Raw genomic sequence first — 19,940 nt, forward strand, 5'->3', positions numbered from 1 at the left:
ATGCTGGGAAGCTAGAATGCTCCCAGCTGCCACGGGGAGGGAGGATGTGGTTTGATCCCTGGCACCACTCGTTGGGACAAGATGAATCACAAATGTGTTAATAGTGAGGTTCCATGTCATAATGTGCCAGATGGAGGTGGTTACATCTCTGATTGATTGCCTCCTGGCCAAGACAGGGGTTTTCCAGAAGGCGAATGTCTCCAAATTGGCATCAGAGCTCTAGGGATCAGCAGGTCTTTATTTTGGTCAACACGGACCTGACATTCTCAACTTTATGAAGTGTGGCTACCCCTAAGACACAGGGAGCCAGAAATAATACATGGATGAGGAAAGATGTGATGAGGGTGTGATACATGGAAGAAACAGTTTTGTGTTGGACTGAGCATGGCTGTTAATGAATCTATGTATGCCCTGGAAATAAGGGGGCAGAATGAGGGTGGGGAGATGCACTAAACACCCTGCGTGTGAACGAATTTAATAACTAGAGAGAGGAAAAGAAAGAAAAAGAAGAGAAAGAGCAGGAAGGAAATGCTTCCCAGCCTCAGACACCAAATCCCCACAGCAGATGAGCTGGGATGCCAGGCTGAGGCCACCGGGCAGAACTACAGAGCAGAATAACTCAGGGTGACCCTCCTGCCCACTCCTTTCCCTTCACCCCGACTGTAATCACCAAGCCCTTTGTTGTTGTTTTTTCCCCCAGTGCAGGCTTCCGACTATAAACAGCCAACTACAAGGGCAATAACTGTGGCGTCCTACTGGGAGCCAACGCAGCCTCTCGTGCAGGCGCTGGGTCCTAATACAGGACAGTGAATAAAGCTTCATTACAGAACAATGGAGTTAGCTGCCAGAGCCTACAGATTTGAATAAACAACAAATAAGCAACATCTGCTCCAGCATATGTGTATGGTAAAAAAAAAAGTCACAAAATAAAAGAATTTGTAAATGCCAAAAGCAACACGAAACTGGCAGTGCTACTGTAGAGTGAATTTTTAATTGCACATGCAAAGAGGCAGGCTGTGGGTATTAGTCTCACATATGTCTTGTTGCTGCCAACCTGGGAGTATAGATGAATTTAATTAAATAAGGATTATCCCTTCTCCCCAGTACAATTACTTATTTATAACAATGATAAAATTGCCTAATAAAAAAATTGCAATATTTCAAAAACAAGCCTAGAAAACACCCTGCTTTCCGTGTAAGTCGTTCAGGGCTGTTTGAGTTTGAGTGTGTCTTTTAAAATTAAGTCTTTGCCTACTGCCAAAGAAGAAGAAGGAAAAAAAAAAAAAAAAAACCAAACAGCAACCCTTATCATAAAGCCTGCTGCAGTTAAACAGCCAGAGACGGCATTATGGAGAAATATAAAGAAGACACAGAGCAGCATGGGAATTGGCTTTCATGGGGTGTGCAGAAAATTAAGCAATTGGACTCAAATTGAGGCCAGGCGACTAAGCCAAGGGACAGAGCCACCAAGACTTGTGCTCCATCAGTGTCCTGGTCCTAATCTGTTGTGTGAACAGGCAGTGCCCAGCGATCAGTTCCTTTCACTCTGGCCATCCTCCTCCCTGTGCACTAGCTCCCCCCAAACCAACACCACTACCCAGACCAAACAACAAAAGAGGTGGGCACTCCGTCTTTCTTCTCAGTGCCAACAGAGTCCATTTTTACCTTCAAGTTAGCAAATCACGTCATCAGGGAGGCCAGTGGTAACAATTGAAGGATGAAACTGTAGATGGCAAAGTAGTACAGAAATCAGTATCTTCTGAGTTCCACGATCTAAGTTTGCTTTATGTTTGAGCAATTTTGTTGTTTCAATTGCCTATATGCACTAGGATTTAAGGCAAGTGCTAAGAGCTTACTACCACAAACATTTTGTCAAGATCAATTTAGAAGGCAATCAGAAACAAAAGACAGTCAGGGGCTCTGAGATGTGTGGCCATGGGCAGCTACACAATCTCTCTATTTCAGCTTCCTCATCTGTGCAAGGGGAATGATAATAACAGAATCCAGCTCTGAGGGAGGATTCAGTGATGGAAAGTGCCTGGACATGTGCTTGACATGGAGTCAGCACTCAAATGTTGCCAAGAAGTTAAAGTGACGCTTTATCAAGGCACTCAGATCTGTACTCGGCTCTTTCCTGGATGTTAGCGCTTTCGATTTATCTTTTGCTTTTTCCTCTTGACACTTACATCACAATTGTATTTTAATAATTAACTGGTTTCTCCTAACTCTTGTAAACTCCATGAGACTAGGTTCTGTTTGGTTTGAATCTGTACCCCCAGCACCTAGAAGGGGTTCTTGTATGTGTAAGTGCTCACTGAATATTTGTTGAATGAGTTAGTAAGTATGGATGGAGGGCTAGATTTGAACTCAAAAAGATCTTGGCTTTAATTTTGGTCCTTCCCTTTGCTAGTTGTGTAAACTTAGTCAAGTTACTCAATTTGTTGATGTCTTATTTCTAAAGAGGAAAGGATAGTGTGATCATTACATTAAGTAATGTAATTAAAACTGCTTAGGACACTGCAAATCTGTATATTGATATAAACTGTTAATTAACAACGAACTGTGCCTTAATAAGAATTGCAACTTATTGGAATATAAAGTTAAGCATCAGATTCCATGTATATTTAGGTAAACCAACTTTCTGAGAGATGTTGCTGGAATGTGTACAAAGTGAAGTAAATTGTATATATTACTTAGTACTAAATACAACATGAAAAAATGAAGTAGCAATTCATAGATTTGAAAGGAATATTCAAATTGGATACATTCCTAATTTGCAAATATTGAAATCCATGCCAACAAAATCATTAAAAATACCACATACTACATTTTAAGACAGTCATTATACTCTGCCCATAATGCACCACTGGTGAATTAGAATTGGGTAAGACAAGAGAAACCCAGATGGCGACATGACCAATGTGGGGAGGCAACATGTATGTGTGGGGTTCCCTGATGGCTCAGGGACTGTCCTAGGCCTGGGAATACTAGGTAAATAAGACAAGATTCCTACCCCAAAGCAGAACACAGTTTAGTGCAAGGGAGCAAATGGTTACAGTTTCTCCAGTAAGTCCTGTGGAGATGCCATTTTCCAAGGGTAAGAGTAGCATAAGGGAAGAGGTTACAGGTAAGGAAATAAAGGAGGAAGAATAGCAGGGACTATGGCATTTGTCTGCCTAAGAAAGGAAACGGGCCACTTTGGTGTTGTTCTAAAAGAATAGCAGCCTCTTTGAAATAACACAGAAAAGAGAGGAGAGAGAGACAGAGAGACAGAAGGACAGAGAGAGAGAGAGAGAGAGAGAGAGAGAGAGAGAGAGACAGAGAGGGACAGAGAGGGACAGAGAGAGACAGAGAGAGACAGAGAGAGAGAAGGGAAGCGAAGAACTGTAAGGGAATAAATAGATTCTAGTTTAGTGGTAACTGATGAGAAAGAAGACCAGCTTGGAGACAGGATATCAAAGTTACCTCTTCAAAGTAACCTTTTCCAAATCTGCTTTGGAGCAAAAATCCTATGAGCAAAACCTTAATAATTTAGCTCTCACTAAATCCCCAAATATACTCAAATTGTAAAAATTAACATTTAGAATTATTTTTGTTGAATGATTATTCTGTGTATACAAAATAGAAAATACAGATAAGCAAAAGAAGGAAAAAACGGACGTAATTCTGTCATCCAGAGATTGTCATTATTGACACTGTGATCTCTCCCTCTTTTTCTCTCTCAAATGATCAATTACTAGAATCTTTTGTTGGAGGGGTAGGGTTAGAAACTTGCTTGAAACATTTAAATTTGTACAATATAAAAAGTAAAAAGGAGAAAGAAAAAAATACTACCTGAAACTCATCACCATGAGATGGTCACCAAACTCTTACCTATAGTTTATCTCAGATGTAACTTTTATGTGTATTATATAGATTAAATACATAATTTTATAGAAGCAAATTGAGATTTTTTATGTAGGGACATGCATTTTATTTTATGATTTGTTTTCATCTCTTAACTCTAAGTCTTTAGCCACTGTGGCATGAAATACCAGTTGTGTTCTCATTAATGACTGCGTGATATTCCATTTAATGCAGCATTATTTATTTAAACAATTTTCTATGTTGAATATCTAAGCTAGTTTTAATTTTTCACATCTTTTATAATTATCTTAGGATAACTTTCTAGAAGGCATATGCAGGTCAGAAGGTAAACACATTTGCAAGGTTTCTGACATAAATTGTTATATTGCCTTCAGAAAGCAATGTGTATCCTTGCCGACATTAGATTATATGATTTCTTAAAACTTAATCAATTGACTCCTTTGTCTATTTTAGTGTAACTTAAATTTGTATTTCTTAGATTACTGTTGTAATTTTTTTGTTTAGTAAACATTATTTTGTTTAGTAAAATTCCTACTGATACCTTTGGTTTTAAAATTTTCTCACATTGGGAAATATTTCACAGTAGAGAGTACAGAAAAATAACACAACAAATACCTATTCCTTGTAACCACCCATCAGGTCTACTAAAATATAACATTTTGCCATAGTTATTTCAGATTGTTTTCAAAAGGGAAATTCACAGATGCAGTAGAAGCCCTGTCCTGATCCCATGTCCTCTGTCCTTTCCTTCCTTCCCAGTTAACCAGGGTCCTGAATTTGGTATTTATATTTTTCCTTGCATATTTTTGTGCTTTTGCTTTAACATGGATTAATACAGAACAAATGTTGTATATTTTATGTATTGTATACACCCAACTGTGATTTGCTTTCTCTCACCTTATATTTGTAATATTTTCCCAGGTGGATACATTAACTTGTTTGTTTATCATCACTGCTGTGTACTATTCTACTATATGACTATATTATGATATCTTTAACATTTTTCTTATTGATTTGATTGCTGTAAGATTGTTTTCAGTTTTTTGCTATTTCAGTGTTGTGAAAAAATATTCTTATACCTCCAATTCTTCTGCATATATGTGAGGATCTCTCTAGGGCATATACTAAAAAATGGAATGGCTGAGTCACAGAGTCTGTGCATCTTAAACTTTACTAGATTTTGCTAAACCACTTTGCAAATTGCTTTGCAAAATGGTTGTACCAATTTATAATCTCACCAGCAGGATAAGTGTTCTCCCCTCTCTCCACAGGCTCACTAACATTTGAGAGTATCACAATTTTTAAATTTTGCCAATATTTTGGGTTTAAAATAGTATCTTATTTAAATTTATCTATCCCTGATTATAATGGGATGAAGCATTTTTTCTTCTTATTGGCCAACTTTTCTGTGACTTGTATATTTATGTCCTTTTTAAAAGTCATTTGCCTTTTTTATTGACTTTTAGAAATTATCTATTTTTCTGGGAACAAATATTTTGTTGTATAATAAATTGCAGATACCTTCTACTTTGTGATTGGTCTTTGAATATGATTTATGCTATCTTTGTTGAACCAATATTAATAATTATAATGAAGCCTTTTCAAAAATCAGTATTTCTCTTTATAATGTGTTTGTTTGTTTGTTTGTTTTTTTGAGTGTCCTGTTTAAGAAACTGTTTCTTCTCTGAGGTCTTAAGTGTATCCCTCTGTATTTTCTTCTGTAAGTACCAATGCTTTGCCTTTCACATTTAGACCTTTGCTCTACTTGGAATTTATCTTTGTGGGTGAGGCAAGCCAACGGTTTAATTTTCTGCCTTTTCCATATGAATGACCAATTCATTGTATCTATCACATTCACCCTTTCTCCTTTGATTTTGAAATGTTGTCTCTGACTTATTATTTCCATGTATGTGGGGTTGGGTCTGTTTCTGACCTATTTTACTGATCCACTATTTAAATTTATTTTAGCCATGACACAGAGACTTACTTACAATAACTATATAACAAGTCTCTCAGTTTCTAATAGGGCAGGTCCCTCCTCCATGATCTTCATAGTTGTCTTAGCTTTTCTTGGTTCTTTATGGGTACATATGAATTTTAGGACAATTCTGCAGGTTCCACAAAAAAAAAAACTTTATCAAAATTTTTACTGAAATAGTGTTACTTTTCTAGATTAATTTGTAGGGGCTTTCTACAAATTAATAAAATCAGCCTTTATATATCGAATGTCAATTACTTGGTATGTAATGATTCATAATTGTTAAATCTTAAATAAGGATTATAATTTTGATTAATTTTTTAAAGTCTTCTCTCTCTGTTTTTTTTTTACCTTGAAGTACACTTAGATTTTAATATTATAAACCCTGGTTAGTTTTTGTCTTTATTTCTCTTTTATCCTATTTCCAACATTTCACAATAGTTAGTTGCAATAAAATAGAATTTAAACAAATCATTATTGTAAATTTTATTTTTATCCCAAGTTACTTTGAAATATTTTCTTTTAAAATTTTTAACAATAATTAATTAATCTGGTATGTTTAGTTAGGTTTTACTTGAGTTCACTTTTTTCCATACCCTACTTGAATTATTCTACAGTACATTATTTGAGTAGCATCTTAGTCAGGACATTGTCCCGGAAGGGTAGTGAAGGAAATACTTCAATGAGTTCCCCTTTGAGAATGACTTTATGCTGCCCTTGCATATAGAAAAAAGTATGAATGGGTAAAAGATCACTGGTTCACATTTTCCTGCTTCTTCCATGTATTAGTTTATTCCCACAAGCCATTTAGCATTGTGAATGACAAGTTGGAATTTTTTCACTTTGTAAATAATCTGTATTTTTCTGTCTGGAAATTTGTGAATTACTCCTTTCCCTACCTTATGTTTGTACTTCATACATTTTACTGTGATATTCAAGTGTTCTCATTTCATTCATGTGCCTAGACTTAATAAAAACTATTTTTTGTTGCAATGTTATTTATTTATTTATATCAAAGTACTATAGACACATAAAAAATTCCAGGTAGTACCAAAGGCCATAAAATGAACAGAAATTCCCCAAAGGTAATTGCTTTTAACCCTTTCCATTTGTGATTCTTCTGGTTATATAGTTCATTTCTAAATAATATACTTTCATTTCTATTTTTTGACTTGTTAATAACAACATATTATTAAGTGCTTAACATGTTCTAGACACACTTCTAGTCCCCTTACAAGAGTTAACTCATTTGATCTTCACAATAATCCTATAAATTATATTGTTCTTATTTATCTTTGAGGACATTGAAACACAGAGAAGTTGACTGACTTGCTCTAGGTCAGCTTTTTTAAGTAGTGAAACTAGCCAGAACTTGAATCCAGGTCCATCTGATTCCACTATAAAAGGTAAGATTTATACTGCTACTCCACTTTCTTTACCTTTGTCTGTCAATCATCTATCTGAACTCTTTCTTTTTCATTCCATCAGCTTTAATCAGTACCTTGCCAGCCTTCTATCTAAGGTAGAGACATTAGTGCCTTGTGCTGCTAAACATTTTCTCTTTGCTTCTCTAGACCTACTCTCCTTTCTTCTCCATCCTGCTCTGTGTGTGTCCCATAAAGACTGTATCAATGGTGTTCCTTGATCACTGGCATCATCTTAGACTTGGCCACTGGAGATTGGAGGATAGCAAAAAGAGGGAGTCTGAAGTATTCATTTTCCCACCTGCCTCCCCTGCTGCATCACCCACAGCTTGGCTGCCTCCCTCTACAAAAAGCCACAGTTTTCCATACAGCTATTCACTCCAGGCTCCAGTCCCTAATCCTTCCCCTGCCCCTGCAGTCATAAGAGTGGTAACTTCTCCCCAGCATTTCTAAACCTAGGATTTGGCACCAGTCATTGTTGGTTTTGCTAAGCTTGCTCATACTTTTGTGGAAACCACTGCTCAGTCACCTGGATTGGTGCCTTCTGATTTCTTTTTGGAGGAACGTTTTTATCCTTTCCTCCACCTTTTCTTCAGACTTCTCATCTACCACTTCCTAATAGTTATAATTCTACCTTCAAAATGTTTGGTTTGATAATATTTCCAGTTTGTTATATGACCAGAATCATTCTCTGTGTTTGTCTATTTGTTGATTCTCAAAGCTGAAAACCAATCAACAGTGTTTACATTGTTATGGCTGTGTAAATATGATCTACTGCAGGGTCCAAAGTTTGGTCAGGGGACATTTCCTTTTCTTCATGCCCATTGCCATCAAATGGTATTAGATACCATTAATTTAAGACTCCCATTATTTAGGTACCACTTAAAAAAAAAACCTCTGCCAAATAAATTATGACCCACCATCAATTGTAAGATGTAGCTAGATTTCAAGGACAAATTGTTCATCTTTTAATTGATGAAATACAGTGTCATCTCTTCTCTTGCCCTCTTGACCTGTTCTTGAGCAGTTAGTTCTCAGTGTGGAGTTACAATCCACTCCACAGCCTGCATATTATTCTCATGCACCAGCCACATGTCTTCCAACTGCAGAGGAGTCATTTCAAACTTGTGTGGTGCAGTGTTCAAGAGTTAGTGTTAGACAGCCTGAATTTGAAACCTGAAACCACTTTTTATTATCTGTGAGGCTATGAAAAGTTACTTAACTTTTTTGTGCTTCAGTTTCTTCATCTAATAATTAGAAATAATAACAGTGCCTAACTCAATGGTTTATTGTGAGGATTAAATGATGCAATGCACTTGAAGTACACAGAACTGTGCCTGCCACACTGTGACTGTCCTTGTTACATAAACTGAAAATGCTCCGTGAGTGGTCTCCTTCAAAGTCTTACTGCTTGTGGCTCAAGGTAGCATCCCCAGTCTTCCTCCAAATGGTAGAAAGGGAACACAGCCCGGGATTACTGTGTGCCAATGAAATATCTTCAGCAATATTTTCTCTGTCTCTGCAACTTGTTGCCTCTTTAAATACAAGGTGGGCTGAATGGTTCCAGAGTAGTGGAACTGGGTCCTATGATTTCCTTAGAAAAGCTGCATATACAGATTTGTCACATATTGACTTTATATCTGATAATCTATCTTTTTTAGAATCTCAGTCAAAACTAAGACAGGAAGAGTCCAACTCTAACCACCTGTTACGTCTATGTAATACTCCTTGGATCTGTCTTCCTTGACATTTTGTTTATTATATCCATTTCATTTCTCCACTCAGCTCTTAAATGATTTCTCACACATGTCTCTTACTTTTATAATTCAGCTCTCTTCCTGAAGAATTCAATCTGTCACTTACTGTCTTCAGTGTACTTTTTGAATTATATTTTAATTTTTCTATTAGTATTTTGCTATATCTCTGTAATTTAATGGTTGCTTTATAGCCACAAAGTTTTACTTAAACTTAATATTGTACCACTTCATGTGAAATGTAGAAACACTGAGCTGTACTGGTCCATTCACCAACCTCCCCATCCTCTGTGCTAAAACTGTCATCTGTATTACATTGAGGTGTAGTGAAACATCACAGTTCACTGTCCATCTTTAGTCTGAAGAACTACCTGCAGCATTGCTTGCAACGCAGGTATGCTGATAATGTTATCTTACTCTCCTTTAATCTGGAAGTGTCTTTATTTTCACTCTTGAGGGACACTTTTGCTGCATACAGGATCTGGTTCACAGTTACTGCCTGCTGGGCTCCACTGTTTCCAATGAGAAGTCTTCAGTCGTTCAAATCTTTATTCTCTTGTATGCAGTATGTAATTTTCCTATACCTGCTTTGACTGTTTTCTTTTTATAAGTTTGACATTATATTTAAGTGTAGCTTTCTGGTTTTTTTTTTCATACTTTGGAATTGCTGAGCTTCCTGAATCTGTAAATATAAATCTCTGACTGAATTTTGGAAATTTTCCACCATTACTTCTTCAGATTTTTTTTCTATCCAGTTGTCTCCATCCTTTCCTTCTCTGACTGCAACTGCATCAACTCTGATTGACCTTGTGATGTTGTTTCCCAGGCCCCTGAGACCCAGATAACTTTTTCCATATAATTTTTAATGTCTTTTTCCCCCCTGTTCTTCAACTTATTGGATAATTTCCAGCTTATTGGATAATACATTAAAGTTTCCAAGTCCTTATTTTCTCAGTTCTATCTACTATTAAGCCTATCCATCAAATTCTATATTTCAGAAATTATAGTTTTCATTTATAGAATTTCCATTTCATTTTTTATTATACTTTCTATTTTGCTTTTGAGATTTTCTGTTGTTTCACTCATTGTTAAGTGTAATTTTCCTTTACATCCTTCAGCATGGTTATAATAAACTCTTTAAAATTCTTTTCTGCTGGTCTGAACATCTTGGTTTCCTCATGGTTTGTCTCTATTAATTGCCTACGTATAAGTTACATTTTCTTATTTTCTCATATGCCCAGTAATTTTTTATTGTACCTGGACGGTGAACAGTATGCTGCTTTAGCAGTCAGAAAACTGGCTGGAAGCAAACTCCAATTGGAAGTGTCATTTCACTCTTTTAACCTTAGCTAAGATTCTTAGTCTTCCTCATGCATGTCTAGTTCAAGAACTGGATAGCGATTTGGATAGATTTCATACTCAGAGTCTGAGGATTCTCCTCTCTGGCTCTCTCCTTTCTGAGATTTCTCCCCTCATTTTTCAGCTTCTGTTATTGCTCCAAATTCTGTCTTCCGATTTTTTCTAGCTAACAAGACTGCTGCTAATTTCTATTAAAATTTTAGAGTGGTGTCAATTAGCTCCTGCTTCAGGCTAAAAGACTTAAAAAAAAAGAAAAAAACAGGAAATTCATCCAGTCCCATTCCCCTCCCCACCCCGCCCACATGTTGAAGCCTTCTCCACTGTCTGTCTGCTTTTGTTCACTCTCCAGTGCCTTTAAGTAGGAGTTTTAAAATGTTTTGTTGAGAATTCATAGTTATCTGTGGGACGGTTGGCCTGTCACTTAGCCATTATCAGAAGCAGAATCAGACATTGCGTGTTTTACCTGAAAAGGATGTTTACTCATTGGAGATTGTTCTCTTATATAAATGCAAAGTCTTCATACATCTCACTGAGAATATTCATTTCTGAGGATTCCTAATGATTCTTGGCAGTCATTCTTTTGTGGCAGGCATTTCTTCTGAATACCCTCCAATTGTGAACTGCTAGGTACTGTGGTAATTTTGCTGTGTTTGCTGATATTATAGGGTGACAGGAAAGGTATGCATTGTCCAATTTGACAGTTAACTCAGATTCTTTTGGTAATTATGAACTTAACATGTGAATACAGTTCTGCAGTGCACTCGTCTCCTTAAACCCTAGGTGAGCTCTTCCTGTGGAACTGTCTGCAACTTCACCCACAATATATACCGCACAAATTCCTCAAGGCTTCTAGAATATGAATGAGTGACTTTGTCCCCAACTTTTTAATTGACTGCTATATGTTTCCTCCTTATATTTATATTCCTTTGTCATTCCAGTGATCATTTTCATGGATAAAGGGAGGATGGCCTTGGATCCTCATCTCTTATAAGAAGTAATTTTGATCAAATTCACTTAGAGAAATGCTTAAATACACCTTTTCTGCTAATATTCAGAGCATGGTACATAAGTAGATGAATAGTCTTTAAAATGTCTTTAAACTAAGTTTTTAATGTGCTTGAAGAGTTCATCACATGCTTTCATCTATTTGTGTCCATATATGCTGCTTAATACTACAACTTATGACTCCTTGTGGTTCTGTGGGTTGACAACTCAGCTATGTGGTTGTTGCTGGGGTTCTCTCATGCAGTTGCAGTCAGACGGCATCTGGGCTGGAGTTATTTGCGAGTTTGACTGGACTGGACAACTAAGATGATTTATTCACATGGAAGCTCATTCAAGGCTGCCCACTGGAGTGACCACATGTGGCATAACTAGGTGTTGCACTTTTCAGAGCATGAGGGTTAGGTTCCCAGAAGGACTGTTCCAAGAGCAGGTATCTCAAGGGCTGGACAGCAGCCAGGTGGGATGAAGGCTATGCTTGGAAGTGGCACAGCATCACTTCTGCCATATCCTATTGGTCAAACAGTCCATGTACCTTTATCTTTTGAGTAAAGTCATCTTTTGAACTTTGTATCACCATTCATTCATATTGTATGCACATATTTAAAATGTATGTATGCAATTCATATATATATATATATATACACATATATATATATCAAAGTAGTAATTTCCCTTTTCCCCATTAATCAAACTAGTTTTATTTATTGTTTTTTCAGTCTTATTTTTTCTTGGGTTAACAACACTTTTTTTGAAAGTAATAAAATCACATTTGCTTTACTATAACTCAGATGTTCCTTCATTAGGCTAACCTTCATCCACCTTAAGTTGCTCTCTGAATTTGAGATTAAATGTAGGAAATGCTTTTGTCTAACTTCCCAAATCAATTTTTAGAATGATTGGGATGACTTACATGATATCAGCAGACCTCTTAATTGAATGTCTAGGAAGGCAATTCCTATTGGCAAGGGGACCTCCAGTTTCACTGAGAGGCATTCAATTAGATGGAAAACAGATGCTTATTTTTGTCTTATAAACCTCCATGCAGGTTAGGTGGTAATTACTTTGAAGAGCAGGATGACAATTTATGTAATCAGCAGGACCCTATAATTACTAATGCATGATTTCTAAACAGCATTTAGCAAAATGAGACCCATACATACACTTTGTAATGAAAAAGATGTGTTTGACACTACACTAAATTAAATTTAAACTTTGCATATTTTCTTCCAGGAAACACACTAGCTTCATCTGCTATATTTTGCTTCACTAACCCCTGTCTACTTTCAGCTTTTATAGGATTATGGAAATGCTGAATCACAATGATGACTGAATGGGAGCATAAGAACCAGGAGTAGGGAAAGACTTCCTTCTCTATGGTCTAGGATGATATAATCAATCTAAGAGATGACTGGAAAGTTACATCTAGGCAACTTGTTTCCACCTCGAGTTTAATATGACGGTCATACAATCACTTAATTTAGACAAAGAGGGCTGGCAGAGAACTTAAAAGTTATCTGCACTTATCTCTTTATTACAGATGGAAAAACTGAGGCCCTGTGAAATGACATGACTTGTGCAACATCAAGCAATTGGCAGTCGAATAAAGTATTCACTCGGTTAGCCCCAGTTCTCCGTGAAATCCACTCCATTAGCCTATTCAGGTCATGCAGAGTTACCATTAGACAAATCGCGTACTACACTAGCCCCAGGAATACTGAACATTTCTGTAGCAAGTATTTTGAAATTTACATGTACATTTGCACTGCTAGCAGGTGTTTGAATAGTAGTAGGTGGAAGTAATAGTGATAGTCAGTATGGTATCTTTTGAAGATAATTTAAGTTCTACATAGTAAAAAAGTGGAGTACTAGTTATTTACGTTTTCCTTCTGAAAGACCATTGATGAAATTGTACGCCTTGATGAACTCTTACCTACAGTTCCTGAAGCCATGTCAAGAGGATTACCAGTCTCTTCTTCAAAGCTCTGGACCTGAGACATCAAAATCAATCTCATTAGATATGCTTTCATAATAAATTCACTTTATTTATTTAATCAACATATAATGAGTGCCTACTGGCTATGGTTAAGAGAATTAAACATGATTTCTGAACTCTAAGAGCTGACAGTCTGCAGCAGGCAGGTGGTATGTACAAGGCACTCATAACAAAGAGTCAAAGAAACTAAGGGAGTTAAGAAGAGAGAACAGGAAAGTCCACTTCTGGGTGGGAGGAGTAGAGGCCTTGCCTGGAAGATGTGACATTTGAACTAAACTTAAATAATAATGTTATTATTAATCTAGAATTTTTTTTTTTTTGCTCTCAAAGAGCTTTAATTACATTTGGAGAAAGCAAGTTATTTCCCATATTTAATTTCAGCTCTTTAAGGGATTTATTTACAACTTGGTTAATTTTATGGAGAACAATTCAGAAAATACATAACTCAGTTGCTATATAAAGCTTAGAAATTTTGCTCAAAGAAAATCTGATTTCCAAATTGAGAGAGCAGAATTTATTTTACAAATTTTTTTAAGGAATTAATGAATACTACTATATTGATGAGAATAAAATTATTATTAAAACAAAATAATAAATGTCTTTAAAAATAATAACAGCTATTATAGAAATTTGATAAGTATAAAAAGTTAAAGAAGGTAAGAAAACAGTTACTGTTAATATTTTGGAGTGTGTCTTTGCAGGGTTTTTTTAGACATATTTATTCTGGATATAGCAACATGGTCAATTTTTTTTCACTCAAAATTTGGAAGGAACTTTTTTCCCCACATCATAAAATTTCTTTGAAAACACTGTCTTTAATGAGTGCACAACAGGCCATATTTTTAAAGTATATTAATTTACTTAATGATTCTCCTAATGTTGAAATGTTTTCTAAATTTTGCAAATAGAAATGATGCTGATATGAGTATACTTGTACATAAATCTATTTCTACATGTCATACTATTTATTTGGAATTGATGTCTGAATACTGAAAGCTGAATCAAAGGATGTAAACATTTTAAACATTGTGGTACATATGGCCAAAAATGACCTTTAACCCAGGAATAAACAGAAGACCATGAGGACATAGCTCAGCAGTGTAAGAAATATTTATTCTCTCTTTTTAATCCTTCATCTCTTTTCTTTTTCAAAGAAGTTACTTTATACTTATAATTAATTAAGCTTACTTCTTAACATTATTTTTATTAGTTCTGTAACTCAAACCAGTGTGCACCATATACATTTTTTAGTATAATAAGAAAAAAAATTTCTTTTTGCTGTGACCATCATCCTAGAGAAAAATCCACTTAGCACAATGTAAAGTATCTATTCATCTATTAAAAAAAGAGAACAAAACTAAAAAAAAAAAAAAGTCCCAATAATTTAAAATAGAAACCAGGTGTATTCTTGAGTTATGCCACCTGGGCCAAACTTATTAACAAATGAAAAATAAAGAAATAGTTATGACTTTTGAAAATTTTCCCACCTAATCAAGATGCTGATTGGCATTGTTTAATAATACGGGTAACATTCCTATGTCTGAGCTCCAGAGAGCAGGAGTCCTGTGTGTAAGCCTCAGAGGGAAGGTTAAAGATGTTATATTGCAGATACAAAGAAGCATCCTACAAGAAGAGTCTAAATTAAACTCTGTTAATATGTTTGGGAATTAAAAAAAGAAAGAAACAGACTCAGTTTAACCAAGTAAAATTAAACACAAAAATATGTTGATTTCTTGCATTAAAAATCCATGTACAACTTTGCTGGAATCATAATTTTGAGAAGTGAGCCAAATATTGCCATATTTAACCTTTAGCAGGACTGTAGGGAAAACATCATAGACTGCTCTAGAGGCAGAATCTGGCCAATCGGAGTTGAAATTCTGATAGGTAGATATTTAAGTGTATTGGCTCATGTTTTAAATGCCATGAAAATCTGCCAATTTCACACATATTTTTCATTTCTTATAATTAGATCTTCTAATTTGCCATTGAAAAATGACTATTAAATCTGGCATTAGCTCCTGTTTACACTGCAAACTACCCAAGCTTCATTTACTCATCCATTGGTACTGAGTGAAACAAATATTTTTCCCCCCAACCTGTGAGATGAGGATATAATATTTTAAATATATTTTTAAAGAAATCAAAATTCAATTAGTGTTTCTTTTATATCACTTTGAGGGCTTTCTCTGCATTACATACGCATACAGCCTCTTATACACACAAATCCAGGCAAATACTAAAGAAACATCATAAAGTTAGCTATGAAGTTCAACAGCATATTCTGTTTTTTCTATGGAAGCCACTCACAGACTGAATTAATATTATCACATACTTCTAATGTTAATTTACTCATTTATGAATATTTACTAAGTACCTACTGTGTGCCCCAATACATGTGAGGTTATTTAAAAAAATTTTTTTGTTGCTTTTTTGGTGTCTGAGTGTGTTCTCCTCCTACCCCTATGTATACTAGTATTATTATTACTATATATATATACTAGTATTATTTAAGAATATTTGGAAGTGTACCATGCAAGGACTGACATTCTTTTCTTAGCTCTTTATGTTGAATATGATGATATTAATCTCCCTGTACTCTCACATATAGATGACATACAGTGAACTTTGTTTTCCTCTAAGTCAGTCTAGTTTGAAGCAGAAGAGACAGTAAGGAGACAGTAGAGTCTAATGAGGCTTGTCAACCAGCTGGAGTTTGGTGAAATTTCCTGTTTGGATCCTGGGAAATAGATAGCAGACTGACTAATGAACTGCAGATTTCCTTAACATTCTTGATAGTAATTTAACTATTAGTTTGGTAATTAAACAATTTTTTGCAAGAGTGAGTGAAAAAAATGTACTCTTTTTTAGTGCCATCTCAGTTTATGTTCAAATCAGGGCACTTGACCAAAGCTCTGTTTTTTTCCCACCCATAATTTTTATTCACTTTTATGCTACTGTTTTAAAGTCAGATTAATGTTTTAAGGCTCTTAAAACAATTTCTGACATAAGACACATGTATACATAAATACATATACATAGATATTAGAATCATTCGCAGCTATGTATTTTGAGGCAATTTTTATCTTTGTGGAACAAGGAGAGTTAACAATAGGCATATTCACCTAACTCTCGGTCTTCTTTTAAACTTATTGTTAAGCTTTAACATCCTACAATTTCCTTGATTCTCTCAGCCCCCTTTTCTTACTGCCCAGATATCTCAAACATGTCTCTTTAGTGACATAAAAGTTAATCAGTAGAGCTGTCATCGTCCTTACTATGCTACTGGTTCCCATGCCTAACGCTGCCACTGCACTGTGGGTCCCCTGAGGACAGAGTCTGCGCCCTAGAGCCTATCAGAGTGTCTCACATGTAGAGGGCTCCAAGGAGAGTGGCTTGACCTTGGGATTGGCATACAAACACTCTACCCCACTTCTGAACAGTTCACATGAAAAGTGGGGGAAAAGCCCTGCTCCTCTGTACTTCCTTTGTAATTATATTTAAGAATAGAGAAATGAGTGAAAAGGTGTATATATATATTTTAAAAAGACTTTGAAGTGAAGTTGAGGGTGCCATCTAAAAGAAGGTGAAAATTAGCATGAGTGAATGAAGGTGGGATGAGGAAGCAAAGAATATGTGTGAAATGGGGGTCAAGCTATGTGAGTATCACTAAATCCCAAAGCAAGCAAACAAATAAAACATTACCAAGCCCAAAACCCAATTCTTTTGTCCAAGGCCCTGCATTAGGCATCGTGGGGGAAATATTTCTAAGACATATCCTCTTGAGGATGAAACCTGGTCCTCAAGTGGCTGACAGTCCAGCAGCAGAGATGTCATCAACATACACAGATCTCGGCTGTAACAAGCCCTCCCTGCCAACGTTGTGAGAATACAGAGAAGGGGCGGGCAAGCTTCACTGAGCGGGAAAGCTTTCATACTAATTTAGTTATGACTGAAGCAACTAGTGCGACCTTAAATGTCTTAGACTAAACAGAAGATGGAACGATCAGACATAATGCTGAGGGGGTTAAAGGAGGGCTGGAAGACAAAAGATGCTCTGGTGAGAGTTATTTCCCTCAGAAGTTGAGCACACAGGTACAACACTGACCTCTTCCATTTCGAAGGAGTCTGGTGTTTTGCCCGCAAGACGAGACAAGCTCTTAAGTTTGTTAGTCTGAACTGAGTTCTCCTTTCGAGTTCTGTCCTTGACTGATCCCTCAGCCTCCCAGGAAGGAGGAGCCTGCTTGGCCAGCAGGGATGAATGACGCCACTGGCTGCTCAGGAGAGCCTGGGGAGGATGACAAGGTGTCACATCTTCACAGGCTGGAAGAGACTGATGCTCTGCCAAAGGAGACAAACGACTTTGGTCCTGCTTGTTTGTCATGGCTGGAAACTCTGACCCGCACTCTCCTGCTTTTGCAGAGGTGATGGACAATTCATCCTTCACCTTTAATGACTCTGCCACTTCCAGGCTGTAATCCCTCCTAATGTTCTGCTTTGAACCTCTCCTGAAGAGTTCACCCATTCTTCTTTGATGCTCTTTGGCTTCACTCACTGAGGTTCTTTGCATACCCTCATCTTCCTCTTCAGCTTTGTTCTGCAGGATGTTAACGTCATTCAGCAAAGATGAAAAGGCAGTGGCCACATGGTCCAATATTTCCAGCTGTCGGAAACGGCCTGAACAATACAAGGAACACACAACTTTTAGACTGGGTCTTTTCAGTGGAACTGCATTAATGTAGTGAAGGTTGAAGAGGTTACGTAACATGTGATTTTCAAGATGGGAAGGACTTTAAACTCTTGAAACTCAAGTTTTTCCTCAGCATATATCATTGGTTATCATGGAGGATATTTCCCTACATAATAAGATGTCACTGTGTTACAGGGAACGCGAATGCCGTTTACATTTAGTTGAATGTGCCTAACTATATAGACTCACAGAGTTTTATGTGTTAATCTATAAAAACTATAGACAAGGATGAACCTTGAGTTTAACCTCATGTATTAACCTAAATGTCAGAGTGAACCCAGCTCTTTCGTATGAGGTGAGCTTAAGCATCCTTCCACTGCTCAAGACAGTAGACGTCCTCATCATCACCTCCATCAGCTCCAACTATACCCTTCACCTGAGTGTGGAAAGATCATGACACATGGAGTCAGAAGGCCTGGATCCAAATCCCAGCTCAACCAGTCACTGGAAGTGTAACCACAAAGTAAATGAATCAACAGATACAAGGTGCTTAGCCCTGTGCCTGGCACAGAGTAAATGGCCAGTTTCTTCATCTGGAGAACAAGGGTGATAATACCAGCCTTACAGATCTCTCACATCTGTCGTGAAAAGCACAATGCTACATAAATATCAGTTAAAATTATAAAGGTGCACAACTCAGGAAGGGAATATATTGTCTTCAGTCTTCTAAGAGAAGTAAGTCATTACTGTGAAAACCCACTTACCCGTCCAAACAAACCAGCTCCTCAACTTGGAAGTCTTTCTGGAGGATCTGGCTTCACTCATTTAAGTTTAGTTAGTACGTGGGTGAGATCTAATGTAGCAAGGGCTAATTTGGGGAGACACTGCTACTTTGAAAATAATGGTGAAAAATATTTTTGGTATCTCCAGATAATAAAATCACAGTAATGGAAATGGAACATTTTGTTTTTATTACACAAGCTTTTCTCAACCCCAGTGATAGCACGCAACAGTCAAAGGCCCCATTGGTGGGTAAGGATGTTGTCCTCTGTTCTGTTGTTTGCACCATGAAAGCAATGCTACGAACTCCTCCACAAGTAAATCTTTGTGCCTACCTGCTTCCTTCACCTGAAAAGGGAAGATATTGACTATTCATCGTTTACTCCAAAAAAAATTAATGTGGTGGACTTCTTACAAAGGACTGTGATATTCTTTCAAGACCTAGAGGAACTCTTGGGTTCCAGATGCTTTCAGAAGCATTCTGATTACATCTCCCCCTTAAATTTAGCCTTAGATATAAGCCCAAGAGCATGACTGAATCATAATTTTATGATTGTCTTAACATCCATTCTATAGCAGATTTTTATACTTAGACTAAGACAAAAGCTATCAATTTAATTGGTTCAGTCAATTCAGAGAACACAATAGTGTGAAGTGTTGGACAAGGACTTTTGCTTGTTTTGCTTTGGGGTACGATGAACAATGAGCCAGTTGGTTCTCATCTCTTCAAGTCTGAGCCTTTTGTACTGGCTTTTCTATTCTGTCTTTCGGACAACCAACTGATTTTATTATTGCTTGTTTTACATTTGACCTTCTCAGCTTTCCTGAGCTGAAAGTGCACTGGTGAGTGTTGAGTGAGAACAGTTACTGAGCACTATTAGCACAGTGCTAAGTGGCAGAAGTAAGAGGGGACCAGCAGGCAGGGTCAGGGGCCAACTCCCGGTTTCCCCATAATCCATGTGTCAACTTCGTCTGTGAAATGTTTACTTCACTGATCAACTCAAACACTCCTCAAATATTGGTAAGTGTATTCGTCTCCCCAGATAAAGACCTGATCTAAGGTTTTGCATATCTGTGTGGCTTGGAGGAG

At 36.7% G+C, this 19,940-nt stretch overlaps 1 protein-coding gene across 1 annotated transcript in view; it reads right to left on the bottom strand.

Annotated features, from left to right (window-relative positions):
* The window catches only part of ITPRID1 (ITPR interacting domain containing 1), a 77,027-nt gene that overhangs the window by 34,803 nt on the left and 22,284 nt on the right, over nucleotides 1–19,940 (bottom strand). The window contains exons 7-8 of the mRNA XM_010971609.3: nucleotides 17,489–18,057; nucleotides 13,318–13,375 (exon numbers count right to left, since the gene is read on the bottom strand). Of these exons, the coding sequence (XP_010969911.2) occupies nucleotides 13,318–13,375; nucleotides 17,489–18,057 (627 nt within the window). The remainder of the gene's footprint in view (nucleotides 1–13,317; nucleotides 13,376–17,488; nucleotides 18,058–19,940) is intronic.

This window comes from Camelus bactrianus, chromosome 7, assembly GCF_048773025.1.
Source record: "Camelus bactrianus isolate YW-2024 breed Bactrian camel chromosome 7, ASM4877302v1, whole genome shotgun sequence".
Lineage (NCBI taxonomy): Eukaryota > Metazoa > Chordata > Mammalia > Artiodactyla > Camelidae > Camelus > Camelus bactrianus.